The 16,628-nt window shown below is 39.3% G+C and overlaps 1 protein-coding gene across 1 annotated transcript in view; it reads right to left on the bottom strand.

Moving 5' to 3' along the window:
- Positions 1-16,628, bottom strand: part of Rbp (RIMS binding protein) — a 453,814-nt gene that overhangs the window by 287,838 nt on the left and 149,348 nt on the right. The window contains exons 8-9 of the mRNA XM_075364347.1: positions 16,041-16,148; positions 4,909-5,259 (exon numbers count right to left, since the gene is read on the bottom strand). Of these exons, the coding sequence (XP_075220462.1) occupies positions 4,909-5,259; positions 16,041-16,148 (459 nt within the window). The remainder of the gene's footprint in view (positions 1-4,908; positions 5,260-16,040; positions 16,149-16,628) is intronic.

Raw genomic sequence — 16,628 nt, 5'->3', positions numbered from 1 at the left:
AAAACAAAATTATCTGTTTGCCTTTATACCTGTTCACTGTAGCATTCAATGTCACTTAAAATTAGAAAGTAATAAACTAACGAAAAATCAAAATCAATTTCTAAAATAACAATACTACTACTGTTTAACCACTTTTCACTTATAGAGCCAAGAAATAATTGGCAAAGATGAATGTGCAGCTTATATAATTTGTATCCAGTTATTCATTTCAACCACAGTAAACCAAAACAGTCAGCTGAATAATGATTTGTATAATCCACACATTGCAATGATCAGTTTCTACTTTTTTCTGTAATTATCCTTCCAGTTCAAATTGACCCACGCTATATTAAATACTTTTACTTATAATTTATTTTAACCACAAATAAATTATCCTATAAATTTTTATATAAAAAAGATTAGCTTATATTTAGAACAATCTGGTAAAAATTTCCACATTTAATGTTCTGTTCATTTTAGTAAATATTCTCAATCCAGTTATTTTTTGCTAGGCCATGAAGGAGGATTAGCTCCTAATCTATTAGCGGTGTTAAAGAATTAGTATTGCTATAAGTATATTGCTTGGTAGTATACGTGTATTTCATTAAGTGAGAATATTTTAATGAATTTCATTTTAACAAAGAAGAATATACCAAATGGTCTTGTTTTAGCCTTTAATTGTAATTAATATTAATTACTACATTTCCTATTTCAGAAGCTGATCAAACTTAATCTTTTATTTTTCTTAATTAGAACACTGTTTTCCCATGGTCACCATATCCAACAATATCCTGATTTCATTAATAAAAAAATGCCTGTACTTCACCATTATTTTACATATTTTCAAATCAGTTACAATAGAAATTCTAAACCTGTGTTTTTAAAGTACCTATATTTTTGTTACATAGTGACTTGTAGGTTCAGTTTTTAAACCTTACAGAAAAATCTTATCAAATCTGAAAGTTGTTTATGATTTTTAAAGAAAAGTACCCTATAGTGTTTGCTTCTGAATGTAGTTTTTCACGTATCTGCATGTGAGTCAGTGTTGTTTTTTCTGGTAATTATTTCATATTTTAATTCATATAAATTTGTTTCTATTTCAGATTATTTTAAAAGTTTACTTCTCTACTTTTATTTCTTTCACATACATTTTCCAAACCATCTACATCCAGAAGTGTATATCTGGAAGACTTAGTTACTACAGTTTCCTCTTTAAAACAATATAAGAAATTCTTCATAATATTATGCAATACTTTCAGTAACAATAATATTTCAGTAACAATTTTAAAGATTTTTAAGAAACATGCTTTATACTTTTTAATCATACTTTAATAATTATTATCATATATTTGCATGAGTTTAATTAGTAGTTTAATTTGGACCTCAAAAGATTTTCTACACCCGCACCCTTAATTTACCCCTGTACAGAGGGATGTTTGCAAAAGTAATGGTGGAATATTGTATTGTCACCCAACCTTGGTAACTGTGCAAAATTTCATCAGTCAGCAATGTCAGGAAGCATGTTAAATTAAGAATGCAAGATTTGAGGACCAACAAAAAACTGAAAAAACATTGTAAAACATTATGAGTTAAAGAAAAGCAAGTAAAAAAAAATATTTATGAGAATATTACCTTTTCAACTTTAATAAGATTTGATACAGATATAAAAAAACCATGACTGCAAAGATTCTTATAGAAATTTACATAATTAATAAGAAATACATTTAAAGAAGAAATTATTAAAAGAATATTAACTGCCATAATCATTGACAATGAAATTCAGACTGTAAATTCAAAAGTCATAGCAGTAGTAAAGGTTGATTCATAGAAGAGAAATATATTATTTGACTATTGAAGAAGGAATATTAACAATTTTAACCCTTATGGTGCATATTTATGTTCCTTCAACTCCTCAGTATTACAATTACAGGAAAAACCAGGCTCCCCATTTTCATTCATTCAAGTGAAAATAAAATAAGATCTAATGACTCAAATACCGTGATTGAAATTTATATCATTCTTTTTTAATAATACATTAGCTATGAAAACTGGTGAATATGAAGAATACATTTTAAAAACCAACTGGATAAAAGACATACTATTCATTCAAAATAAATATTTCTGATACTACCAGACTGTTCTTAACTAGGAAAAATAAAATAAAAATTTTAAAACGTAAGACTAAAAAATGTTTTTATTTAATTGAGTATTACAATGACATAAAATATAGATTCCTGACTGCACAATCAAACTTTATGGTTATTACAAAGAAGAATTCTAACTGCATTACAAAATAAACAGATCTTAAATAAAATAACATGACAATAACTATTGCTTGATATATGATAAAATGCATAACAACTGAATATAAATCATTCTACAGTCGAAACTCAACTACACAGCTGGTGCTGATAACATTGGTTAGTTTTAAGAAGACCCAGCTTGTTTCAATTAATGACCAATATTATTTATCAAAGGTAACTAATCAAATAATACAGTAAGAACAAAGTTTAACTTTGGTTGTAGGTTAAAGTAGAATTATGCAGTAAACAGTAATGGAAGATTTGTCATTTAAAAAATGCAGCCAAAGAGTTAATATACAGTGTTATATATCTTAGTCTAAATTGGGATGGAATTAACATTGGATACAGGAAACTAAACTGGAAAGACAATAAATAACAATAATAATAATAATAATGCACTTTTTTATTCTTTTTTTTTTTTTTTCCTCTCATCTCCCCTGGGCTGGACCGACTTGCTGGTATAACGCCGCCCAGGGGAGTGTCTTTAGACTCTAATGGGCCTCCCTGCCTACCGGCTGTACGTCTGGCATGGCAGTTCGGCCCACCGGTTCAGCTCTTTTTGAGAGGTCCTTATTTTAGTTGCCCAATTCTGACACCACGCCATACCTGGTTAGCCGTGACGTGGTGTCGGGTCTTTTCACTGATCATGCTTTTACAGTGTTCCTATCTAAGAGTCCCCAGTGTCATTGGAACCGACACACCTCGGCATGTCAGCCCTTCTTGCTGGGGCTGTCCTCCCTACCCTAGTCTATACTAATATCCTTGACTTCTCTCATCAACATATTTCTGTGCCAGAATCTGCCTAACATATCCTGCTACTGTGTTCCAGTTATGTTCACTGCTAGTCATAAATTGCACTATATTATCAGGTGTTAATCCGTTGAAGTTCTGGTTAAATCTCAAAACGTCCCACCTGTTACACATGAAAAAAGTGTGTTCCACATCGTCAAGTTGGTCACAATACATACAGGTTGCTTCATCCCTCCTGCCTATTTTATTTAAATAATAATTAAATACTCCGTGTCCGCTGAAAAATTGTGTCATGTAATGATCCATCTCACCGCATCCTATTCTTACCCACTGTGCAATCTCAGGGATGAGCCGCCTCGTCCATCGACCCACACTATCATTATTCCATTTTCCTTGCCACAAAGTATAGATTTCCTCTTTGGCCTCTTGTTCTGTTTTTCCTTTAGACCTCTCTAACCTGTATTTCACGGTAAGATCGATCAGTGGCACCCCTGCAAGCACACAAAGTGTCTGGTAGGACACAGTTCTATAAGCGACCACCACACCAAGTAGTACCCTCCTGTGTATTCTGACAAATTTTTCCTTGTTACGTCCAATGTCTATCGCCTGATGCCAGACAGGTACCACATACATAAGTGAAGATATTATTGTTGATGCTAACAGTCTGCGCTTGGATGCCCTGGAGGCATTCTTTGCCATCAATTATGATGTTAATACTCCTCGCCATATCTTCAGCCCTCTTACAGATGTTGTTTATGTGTTCCGTGTATTTACCGTTCCTCTGAAGGGTGACACCCAAATACTTCAAACTGTGGACCTCCTCAATAACATTACCGTTAATAGATACTACAATGGGGTCTAGAACCCTTCTGCCTACTATGGCAACACAACTACATTTTTCATATGACAAACTCAGACCCCTAGAGTCCATCCACTCATGAACAATGCGAGTGGCCGCATTCGCTCTTTCTTGTACTTGATCAATCGTTCCGCCCTCCACAAGGACAGCAATATCATCCGCTTAAGCCAGCAATTCCACTCCGTCAGGGAACCTTTTGAGCAGGAGGTTGTCTATGACTAACAGCCATAACAATGGCCCCAGAACTGATCCCTGAGGCACCCCACATTGCATCTCGAAATGATCCTTCCCTCCTGGGAATCGATGCAACATTTCCTATCTGACAGATAATCTTCAATTTGCCTCCGTATGTAGGGGCTCAGCCCCTTTTAGGTCATCGCCCTATTTATATGTTTCCAACCAACTGATCCAAAGACATTCCTTATATCGAGTGATATTATCAACGGTATGTGTCTAGTAAGCCAAGTTCCTCGTCTGACCTCGTTGGCCCAATTTGTAATTCGACAAATGATCTGCAACGTGGACCTCCCCCTCCAAAAACCGTACTGACTTGCACTGATCCCCACACCCTGTTCTAATTCCTGTATAATTCTGCTCGCTAGCATCTTCTCTACAAGTTTAGCCATGGCAGACTCAACGGCCTATAGGTAACCTCCTCATCCAAAGGTGCACCCTTTGGAAGGAAGACCACTCTGGCCTCCTTCCAACATGCAGGGAAAAAATTCCTCTCTAATCCATAGCTAGCAATCTCTAGTAACTCCCAGGGAGTCTTCCTAATCAAACCCTTTATTACCACTGCGGGGATCCTGTCAGGTCCGGAACTCTTCTTTAATGACAGACTCTTGGCTGCCAATTGTAATTCATCAATGGTGAATCTCCTACCCTCACAGGGGGTGGGTCCGCTATCTTCTGCCATTGTTCTGGGGAACAGACTCGCTACCTGTATCTCTGCGCTTGCCCTGTCTAACACCAGTAGTCGTCTTCCAAATCTCTTCGTCACTATGCGATAAGCCTAACCCCATGGGTCAGTGTCTAACTCTTTACAGAGATTGCCCCAACATTCTCTTTTCTTCTTTTTAATGACTTTATTTAGGGCTCTTCTGGCTTCAGTATACGTCTTTGCAGCATATTGGTATTCCTCTGTACCGTCTCTAAGTAATCTCTGTTTCTTTCTCCTTAAGGACCGAAGTTCTTGTCTCAATTTATCAATCTCAGCTGTCCACCAATATACGTTTCTTCTTCTTGCAGTACTATTTGCCATCCTGTCTATCTCTTGCATAACAATATTCGATAGAGCTTCAGGGGTTTGTTGCTGGTTATCACTTAACCTTTCAGCTTTCCTGTTAACTATAACTTCTATCTGATCAGCTGTAAAATTCAATGGGCAGGGATACTACGCTCGCTCGAACCCTGCGTCTATCAGATCCAGTCTCATTGCTCGATGATCGCTAGCGATCTCATCAGGGAGGACCATCCAATTAAATTGTTCTCCTCTCCATCTGTTATCCAGGATGGTTAAGTCTATAACCGACTGGTGGCCTCTGGCGACGTAGGTAGGGGTGCCGTCGTTAACACAGCGACACCCAGTTGTTTCCATCAAATCTGCCAGGATTTGTCCTCTTCTATTCATATAGCTACTGCCCGCATTCACCATTTTGCTGTTGAAGTCACCCAGCATGACTAACTTCTTCAGCGAATTAATTATTACACCCTGCAATGTGTCGATAAAGCGAGTAAAATCAGCTAAATCTATATTTGGTGACACATACACTGCCACCAGCATGACTGACTCGTTCTCCAGGGCAACAATACCCTTACCCCTGAACCTGAGCCTCCAGTGGATATTGCTACTAACAAGCATTATTGCAACTTCACCCTCCGTATCAGTTATCCAACTAGATTTAGCGGCTTCGTATCTGTTAAGCTCAGCGACTGCAAGAAGATCTATCTCTTTCTCAGCTACTACTCGTGCGACCAAATCATGCGCAAGAAGACTCCTGTTTACGTTCGCAAACAATGTCTTATACATGCTGATCTTTCCTACACATCCATGCCCCAGTCCTGTGATCTTTGCTATCGCAATCTAGACACTGTTTCGGCTCTTGACAGTCCACTATCTTATGATCTTGGCCTCCACAGTTAAAACAGAGATCCAGCCTGTCCGGGCCCTTACATTCCTGCCTCCTGTGCCCGGTTCCCCAGCAACGATAGCACCTTTGCTCATCTTCTCGGATGTATGCTCTGCAGCTTATCCACCCTATCCTCAGCCTTTGCTCGACTAATTTACAAGTGGCTCTATAAGAGGTAATTACTGTTATGTTTCTAGTCTCGCCATAACCCTTTCTAATTGACGAAATCTTATATTCTTCATTAGGATCAATCCTGTTGGCTATCGCGGCCATCACCTCCTGTTCAGCAGTATCCATCTCCACATCCCTGATGTGTACTACCGCTCTCCTACTGGCTCTGCTCTTAAGGTCTACATGCAGTTCAGCCGCCTTGTCCCTGAGTAGAGTGGTAAAATTCTCTGCGTTCTGTACTCCCTCGATCCTAACATAGTTCCTCATTACGTCCCTTACGCAACGATATGACATTGTTGGCCTCCTCGCTCGTTACAGCTCCTTTCATCGACCTTAGAAGCTCAGCATAAGACTTGCCTTCAGCTTTCACAACAACAGTGCGGCTCTGTTCAGCCGGCGGTGTGGCTTTCTTGATGGGTATTTGATTTGTACCAACATGTCTTGCACTATTGTCCCCTTGTATCGTCAATATATAAATTGGTGTCTCCTTATTTCTTAGCAGATGCGATAAGATCTTTTTCATATAGTTTCCGATGCTCCCCACCACAAGGCATAGGCAGCATCTGGTGCTTGTTTTACGACTCTCCTGGCCGCTTTCAAAAGTGTGGCGATAGCTTCCCTCTCTGATACACCTGAGTTATAGCATATTTTATACTTGCTTCTTTTTTTCTCAGTTGTGTTGTCTCCGATAACCGTTACTTCATCTTTTATGATGTCTCCTATCGCAAATCCAGTGCCTTGTTCTTGCTCTCCCTTCTTTAAATCTTTTAAACTACATATTATTTCCCTACCAGGAGGGAGTTCCGTCACCAGACTTATCTTACTTTTCAGATTATTTGGCCACCTTTTTTGTAAGAGCCCTTATAGCTCCTCATCTTCTATCTCCCTGGTAAGAATTTCTTCCATATCGTCCTCCATGGCTGGCAAGTCCGTTTGAGTGGCCTGCATCACTTTATTCATAGTGGACGACCTGTCAACCAGTGCACTCAGGCCCTTAAATTGTCTTCAACTCCTGTTCATGGGTACTGATATATTTACCGATGCCCTGCCCCATATCCTGTTTCAATGAAACCGCGACTAGTCCCAATTGATAAACCAGGCTTCCCAATGTGTCAACGTGCTCCTCCTCCTCCTCTGAGGATCCCTGGCGTTGCCTTTTACATCTAATTTTTTTATGGGTGCCGTTCTCTGCTGGCTGCTACTTTGAGCTGCTTTTCCCTGTAAGGGGAGCGATCCTCTGCGCCTCATCATATCACGGTTGGACTACGGAGACAATCCCGTGTCCAACGAGTACCCACTCGGGAATGGGAGCCCCAAAAATCTTTTTGGGGGTTAGTAAAATGTATCTCCCCAAAAATTGGGTCAAAAATTTTGGGGGGTCAAAGGGTAGGAAAGTTTCTGATATGGATTTATAACCGGGTATTTTGGATATAGGACGAGTGGGTCAAAAGTTATTAGAGAAATATGAATTCCCTAGTAAACGGCGAGTCTGAGGACTGAAGATTTTACTCTTGTAGTAAGAATTATACGAAAAATGTTTAAAGTCCTTGTTTACTACTAAATACAGACTCGTACAGGCCTGTCTTTTAACTTAGAATAATTTAGCTAAAATAGCCTCTATTCTAACCTCGACAAAACTTTTAAAAACTATTAAACAGTTAAAGTTACTTACTTTTGTACACTCTAATTGTCTCTTCTTTAGTATTGAACCTCACTATCACTCTCGCTCACTATAATAATATATTTAGCGAGAAATAAGTACAAAATAATGAACTCACTAATGAGAACAAAAAAAAAACTCAAAAAACTCGGTAAGTCCGCAACCAAATATCTCGAAAATTATAGTCCGTGTTCCCTATCCAGTCCTCTTAAAATTCCAATCCACGAATCCAACAAAAAAGCCAAAAAACCAATCCAAAACAACTAATAACGCGGAGCTCAGAAAGACACGTCACCACACGGTGCAGTCCGGTGCACACGGTACCCTGAGGTAGATAATCCCCACACCCGGAACACAGTCTACGTTCCACGTCCAGGGCGGCAACAGCTGTACTTACGTACAATACATGCATCTGGGTAACGGGGTTCCGAGTATTGTTCTCGGACATGCTATTTTTCGGCCGAATTACATCCATAGGCCGTATCTAAGGACTGGATTTTGCAGCCACCTGCAGGCACGAAATTTTTAACGATTAAGGACACGGATTGATACCAACTTTAGAGCTGGCGATGTGGCGGCCATGGTCGAAGTTATTTGCAGCTGTAACGGAGGCGTTTCGCTGTCCACATGTCCCCCGCGATGGCAAGCATGTAGTTAAGGTGTTTTCGGGGAATGGGAGCCCTGAAAACCTCGGTGTGTAGGGGCCTGGAGTCAGTGCAGAGACTGCGCATCCGTTCTCTGGAAAGACATATGCCGGTTCCACCGGAGTACCGGAACGGACCTCCAGGATTGGTAGCCCTGGAGTGGAGGTGTACCCCGGCGGCTTACTTACTACAGAAGGGATTAAAAGACATGCAACTTGAACAATCAACGTGGCAGAGGGTTCACGTAAACACCCTCGTTTAGAACCGGCCGTTTCGCCCGAGGCGAAACGGAAAAAGAGTGCAGAATCTCGAAGAATAGAAGTTGAGGCTACAAAAAGCTTTTTTCAAGAGCAACGTGCCGAAACCGAAGTATTTGGTTATTACAAAGGAAGATGGTAATTTCTCGAGAGTGAGACCCTGTTAAGGAAATAAGGTAAACCTTTACTGGACTCCATGTTGAGACTATAAATGATGCTCCGTCTCAGAAGATCCTAGGGCTCAAAAGGATTGGAGATTTTGTTGTACTCGTCGATCCACACGGCACGCTCAACACCTCAAGGGGTTTTGTGGTCTGTCGGGATCTGCTAAATTGTACAGAGCAAGAAATTGTTGAAGAATTGGCACCTCAGGGAGTAATAGAATGTCGCAGATTGAACATGAGAAGGAATGGCGAAGTCCTACCTTCGGCCTCTCATGTCCTCACTTTTAACCGGCCAACTTTGTCGGAGAAGGTAAGAGCAGGAATTCATCGATTGGATGTGCGGGCATTTGTCCCACAACTTATGAGATGTTTCAAGTGCCAACGCTTTGGCCAAACCGCTCTTAGATGTGAAAGACCGCAAATATGCGTGTCCGGTGATGAGGTGCATGAAGGAGAGCCATGTAAGGAGCCTCCTACATGTATCAATTGCAAAGGACAGCATTCATATAGGTCCAGAAACTGTCCTGTCTACAAAGACGAAGTAGATGTGCAGAAAGTAAAACCCTGCAGAAAATCAGGTACCTTGAAGCTAAAAAGATAGTAAACGCCCGCAGACCTAGAGCAACAACAACTTATGCTCAGGCTGCGGCTGCTGTTCCTGCTCCTGCTCCAGTTGCTGTCGATGGAAGTCAGCTTATCAACAAAATTGCGCCCTTTTTGGCTACTATGATTGAAAGGATCATAGAAAACAAAATGAAGCCTTTCAGTGGTAAAGAACCTGTGAAGCCAAAGATATTAGTACAGCCTCCTGAAGATACATCTCCGAAACCGAAAGTTGCTCTTGTACAGAAGAAAACGGACGGCAAGCCAGAAGGCCACGTCCGTCTTAGATAGATAGTAGATGATGATCAGAAGAAAGTGGCTGCTTCGCAGTCTGTTACGGAGGCTCCCAAGCCTCCTGCAACTGAGATAGCCTCTAAACCACAGAGGCCACAAAAACCACACAAAGGCAACTGTCCCCTCTTCCAGTGGCGGTGACTGGCGCGATTCCCGTGTCGGGGGTCGGCCAGGTTTCCGCCCCTCAATCGGCGCCGATCCATGTCCGTCGTCCTCTGAGGCTTCGGTGGTCTCCGATTTTGAGGCCGGAAGCTATACGGGCGACGACGTTCTCCACGAACACGAAGCTGTTCGTAATATGGAGAAAAAAAAAGAAAAGAGGTTGGTGGGAAGGTAAACCAAGGCCATAAGTTAATTTAAAATTAGCGAGTCGATTGTACAGTGGAACATTAATGGATGTTTTTCAAACATCTATGAGCTCCAACGCTTTGTACATGATGTAGACCCAATTTGTATATGTCTGCAAGAAACACATTTCTGCAGAAATGAAAATTTTCAATTAAGAGGATATGATGTATTTCGGCGAGATCAACCGCCAAATATAAGAGTTAGAGGTGGAGTAGCCATATTAACATCGACTAGAGCTATCGTCGAAGCTGTTGATCTAAATACAAACCTACAAGCGGTCGCCATTAGAATGAAGTGCCCGCTTCAGGTCATTGTCTGCAGCATATACTTGCCGAATTTTAATTGGAAAGACATAGCACGATTAATTTCTGGGCTTCCCCCACCTGTTTTACTGGTGGGTGATTTTAATTCTCTTTGGGGATCGGATCGAGTAGATCCCCGCGGAAGAGAATTAGAAAGGTTCCTGATGAATTCTGATCTAATTCTTTTAAACGATGGTTCAGAAACTTTTTTCAATGCCAGAGATGTATCGACGTCCTGTATAGATCTTGTACTCATAAGCGGATCGATAGCCCCGAGGTACAACTTCCATGTTTTAGACGATCTACATGGAAGCGATCATTTCCCGGTACAAATTGTAACTGATATTACAAGAAAAACATACCCCATCTCTAATAGATGGTTGTTCGATAAGGCAGATTGGACGAGCTTCACAGCTAGGACGATACTCCCCGAAACAACTGGAGTTATCGGACCCGATGTCGACGCTATAACTAATGCGATACTTGACTCAGCATCGAGATGTATCCCCAAAACATCTGGGAAACTTACGAAGCGACCCGTTCCGTGGTGGAACGATGAAATAAGTGAAGCTATAAAAAGAAAGAAAACAGTATATAACGCCTTGGTCCCAATATAGATAATCTAATTGCCTTTATAAAATACAAGGCGTATGCAAAACGACTTATGATAGATTCAAAGAAACGATCCTGGCAGCAATACGTGTCATCCATTGACAGAACTACTACTGTATCAGACGTTTGGAGGAAAGTGAAGGCGATTTATGGGCGTAAAAACTTTGTTCTAATAACTAGCCTGCGATTTTTGGGCGTAATAACTAGCCTTCAAGATGAAAATGAAATTATGGACACTCCAAACGAAATTGCAGAGTTATTATCCAATCACTTTGAGAAGGCCAGCAAAACGGCTAATCACGATGAAGATTTTCGGACGAAAAAAGCAGAACTTGAAGATCTACTAAATTTCAGAACTGAGTATAATTACTCATACAATGTACCCTTTAAAAACGAAGAATTCGTGAAAGCGTGGAGAAAGCAGGCAACACAGCTGCTGGTCCGGATGAAATCCATTATAAAATGAAATGATCAGGCAGGTGAATGCCATTGCAAAACGCAGATTACTAGAACTATATAATCAGATATCGCGGGATGGAATGTACCCGCAGCAGTGAAAAAACGCACAATTGTTCCAGTACCAAATAAAAATAAAAATTTAACAGATCCCAATAGCTACCGCCCTACTTCTTTGACGTGCGAAATGGGAAAAATACTTGAAAAAATGACTAATAATCGACTCGTTTGGCTTTTAGAAAAAGTAAACCTGATATCATCATATCAAGCGGGTTTTCGACAATGCCATTCCACCACTGATCAAATGATCAACTTAGAGAACATTATATACAATAGCTTTATTACAAGGAAACATTGTGTCGGAGTCTTCTTTCATCTTCAGAAGGCTTTCGATATGACCTGGCGATATGGAATAATGCTCCCGATAAATGAATGGGGCATTCGTGGCAATCTGCCAGTTTTACTCAGCAACTATATGAATGACCGTACTTTCCAAGTACGCGTCAACATCTGAAAAAAGCTTGGAAAATGGCATACTACAAGGTTCGCCGTTGTGCAGTACTTTGTTTACGATCGCCATTAATAAACTGATATTCGCTATTCCAGTAGAAATCAGCAAAAGCGTCTATGTTGATGATTTGGTAATTGTGTATGCCAGCAACAAGACAGCTATGATGAAATACAAATTACAACGAGCGATTGACGATCTAAATGAAGTTACGAGGAATAATGGATTCAAATTTTCACCAGAAAAAACCAATCGGTTTAATCTTGTCGCCAATCGGCAACAATCCAATACAATATAAGGATAATGTAAAATTTTTAGGACTGGTATTGGATAAATCCCTTATGTCGGGGTTACATATACAGGACTTGAGTGATAGGTGCAAAAAAGCCCTAAACATTAAAAATGTTTATCGAATATTGATTGGGGCTCAAATAAAGAAATATTATTGAGACTGTATAAGGCATTGGTTCAATCAAAACTAGACTATGGATATATTGTATATTCATCCGCTAGAAAGTCGCATTTAAGAAAGTTAGACGTAATTCATAATAGCGGAATAAGATATGCGACAGGCGCTTTCCGCACAAGTCTGGCGAGTAGTCTTATGTCCGAAGCCGGAATAATGCCACTATATTATAGAAGAGAGATCCTTCTGTTAAGATATGCAGTAAACATATGGGCTTTTCCTACTCATACAAATAACAAACTTTTTAACAACCATCCTTTGGCTGCATTATATGAACATCGTGCTACCTATTCCAGACCAGCCGGAATTAGGTACCACGAGTTAACAAGGAAATTCGAAATTGCTATTCCAGAGACATTAGCAATTTCTACGAGAGAAATACCACCATGGCTCTTGTCAGCGGTAAATACAAGGTTGGATCTCTCTCAGGAAGAAATAAAAGAGAAACCAGCAATGATCATCCAACAGGAATTTTTATCAACCGTCAGTAGCTACGAAGAACATATTAGAATTTATACTGACAGTAAGTGGCTGTGACCAGACTTAGAATCGGTCACACGCGAAGAGAGACCAATGTGCGGTGTTTGTAATAAAACACCTACAATTAACTATTTAATGAAGCCATATATGAGGACCTCAGAAAGAGGTTCCGGCTAAGAAATGATATTGCTGCTGATTTGGATAATGGAAATGAAGAAAAAATAGTTGCTTATTTACACGCCAGTAGACATCTTAGAAGTCTGTAAAAGTGAAAAATTTAAAGCTGTGTTAAACAAACTCAAAGGGGTAGTTTTATATATATAAGGGAGTCTCGAAGCGTTGCACGTATAGTGAGGTAGCCCTCTTGCTTAGGCCGCCCTGGCTCGCCTGCGTGCAAAAGCAGTGAGTCGGGGTGTGTTCAATGATGCCGACCCTCAAGGGTGGACTGAGGGCGCGAGGCTATGGGTAGGCGCAATGCATGCCTGTAGCCAAGTAGGTCAGGACTGGGAAGGGCAGCCTCCCGCCGAGGGGCTCTTTGGCTGTCCTGAACAGGTGGTAAAACTGCTCTTATGACGCTGGGAAGACCCCAATGGGTTACATCCTGTTTATAGGGGGACTGTTTATAGGGGGGGGGGATCAACTGCCATAGCATCCTGGGGCAACTGATATGCTGCTTATCGGCGGTTCTGGTCGCCCCGAGGGTGCTTAAATAAATAAGTGAGACAGGTAGAAGGAGATAATGGTATTGTAAAGACTTATATTTTCCATTTATGTTCTTTGGGATATTTTCTCAAATTTTAAGATTGGGGCCCTTTACACCCCATAAGTGTTGTTTGTTTATTGTTGTGGATTAATGTTTTGTGTACTTTGTGCTTTTAAATAAAAATGTAAGGGCCCATTATGCCCTTACATATGACGTCCCTGACGGTGATACTAACCTCTTTTTAGAATGTGATGAGGGCTAATGACCTTAGCAGTCGATGCCCATAAAACAAAAAAATAATAATAATTATTCTAATAATAAAAAGCTAATTAAAAAAATTGTATAGTAACATGACGCAAGGCCACTTTACAAGGAAAAGCACTTCTGAGGAAAGGTGCCACCTAACCTATAACCACCACAAGATGAATTATAGGTTAGACTAGAAAAAGGTAAAAGTAGAAACTAAACCGGTAAAGAAAAGGAAGCACTTACTGTTAGTCTGTAGACTATTATGCATGCTGGACATAGCCTGAAGATTGCTGAGACCCCTATTGCAACTTGCAATTCAGGAGGTTGAAGATCTTTTGAGCAGGCAGCAAGGATTCCAGCGAGAGCAGTCTACCATCCAAGGCATTTCTGAGATGATGGAGGCTGTGGAGCAGGTACAGGCACCTTGCCATTTGGTTAGGTAGTTGGTCCTGTTGGTGATACTGATGTCAAGAATGCTTTCAACTCTGTCAGATGGTGTGACATTTTGAATGCACTTGAAGCAGAGTTTGGAATTACTGAGTATCTCCTTGCTATGTTCTGAGACTACCTGAGAAACTGGCGACTTAGATACAATACTTCTAAGGTGATGAAGGAAAGGAAGGTCACTGCTGGGGTAGCCCAGGGTCTCTTTTTGGACCAAACCTATGGAACGCATCTTACAACAGTCTGCACAGGATTGAGATGTGTTAGGGAAAGTCTCTCCAGGCAAGATTGTCCAAGCAATGTTGAAAAATGAGGGGCCACTGGCCTAGATTATGTATAGAATAAAGCTGACTGAGATAAAATGTAAAAGTTTCTTTTTCTGTAATATTCTGGACATAGACATTTTCCTAACAATTGTACACACACACACACACACACACACACACACACATATATATATATATATATATAAGTTACATTACTGAGAATAGATGATGCATTATATTCCATAAGCCACATGTGTTGCCATCACTAGTTTCCAGGAAAAGCTACCATGTGAAAGAATACAATGTAGCTGCAACCTTTGTTTCTTTATTCTAACGGTGAAAATAATTATTTAGTTCTACACCAGGACATGTTCGATGAAGATCGTCCTTAAGTCCTATGACAGCTTTCATGGGGTAAAGTCCTGCATTAGTAGACGCGTTCAATATTATATCGTCCTATTCAATTCATCATCAACATGTACCCATAATGATGTTAACAATTAATTATTTACAATTACATGCATACTAATTGTAATAACATTAATTGTATAAAGTTCGTTCTTTAAAAACATAACTCGCTGAGTATCACACTTATATATATAATGAAACTAGCCTAAAATTATATTGATTTACAGTGGGTACAGTACACTAATACACTAAGATACAAAGGGAAACAGGTATTCAGTACACTTGGTTAAAAGAGGTTTTGGGGTGTATCGTGGTAAACGGTAAATTTCAACTAAAATTTTTTTTAATGGTAGCTTTGCTGAAAATATTAATTCTCAATGCACATCCTTTTACATTCCAAGATGCTATTCCCTGAGATATTTCACACCTAATAAAACTATGTAGTTGTAATAGAATGCAGCATACTCTTTTTACAAATTCCTGTGACTTACTAAAAACAGAAATCCCTGAACATAACTCAAAAAAAGTCTGGAAACATAATAACAGTAGTATGATATATTATCAGAATTATGAAAAAAGAATCTTGAAAGAAATGATAATTATGATAATATTTGGGAGTACAAATTGTAAAATATTTAAATTTCATAAAACTGTAAAGAATAGGAAGTCCATAACTTATGTTAAGTGCATATACATGATTAAAAAATACTCAGCTATAATAATCAGATAGCTACTTATTACATAGAAATTTTATATCATAATATGCATATTCACATGTGCTTAAGTGCATGAGAATAGAAAAATTGTATAACTGTTAAAGAAGAATAAAGTGTAATGACTTAAAAATGTTTTCATTAAATCATATTATAATAAGAAAAATTCACGTTTGACAGAATTTAAATATGTTGCAAAGAACCTACATATAAATGAGTATTTTATACCTGTACCATATGACTGTTAGCAAATGTAGGTTTAATAAGCTTACCAGTATTGTGTAACCTATGTCGAACACCAGGTGAAGTTCTTTGATGGTCCATGTAACCTTCGGCTGTATTCACTGACATAGGTGTCCCTTGATCCACAGAGTTTCCATCTGAAATGTGATAATAATAATAATCATAAACGACTGAAATTTTGAGATTCTTTTGATATATATTTCAATAACCATATTCCTTTCACAGATCTAGGGAATATCATTAATATTAATCACATCAGACAAAAACAATACTACGAGGAATATCTCTAAAGTAAAGACCGCTGTGGAAATTTCTCTCCTTAAGGTTGGCGAACATGTGTCGTTCATGGCCACACTAGTAATGTACACACTACATTGTAGTCTCTGAGTTGTCGCATTGTAGTATCTTCGATTACGTGTTAGTTATTACGTTATAAAATGAATAGGAATCTCGATGTTTCCGCCGACTGTGAAATACGTGGAGTCATACGTTTTTTAAATCATCAAATCGTTAAGCTGGCTGAAATTCATAGGCAGTTGGTTACTGCGTACGGTGATAATGATATGAATGAAAAAACGTTCGAAAATGGTATGAAAGGTTTAGAAATAACAGAATTA

Source organism: Lycorma delicatula, chromosome 4 (genome assembly GCF_047948215.1).
Source record: "Lycorma delicatula isolate Av1 chromosome 4, ASM4794821v1, whole genome shotgun sequence".
Classification (NCBI taxonomy): Eukaryota; Metazoa; Arthropoda; class Insecta; order Hemiptera; family Fulgoridae; genus Lycorma; species Lycorma delicatula.
This window is presented reverse-complemented; position numbering and strand designations above follow the sequence as displayed.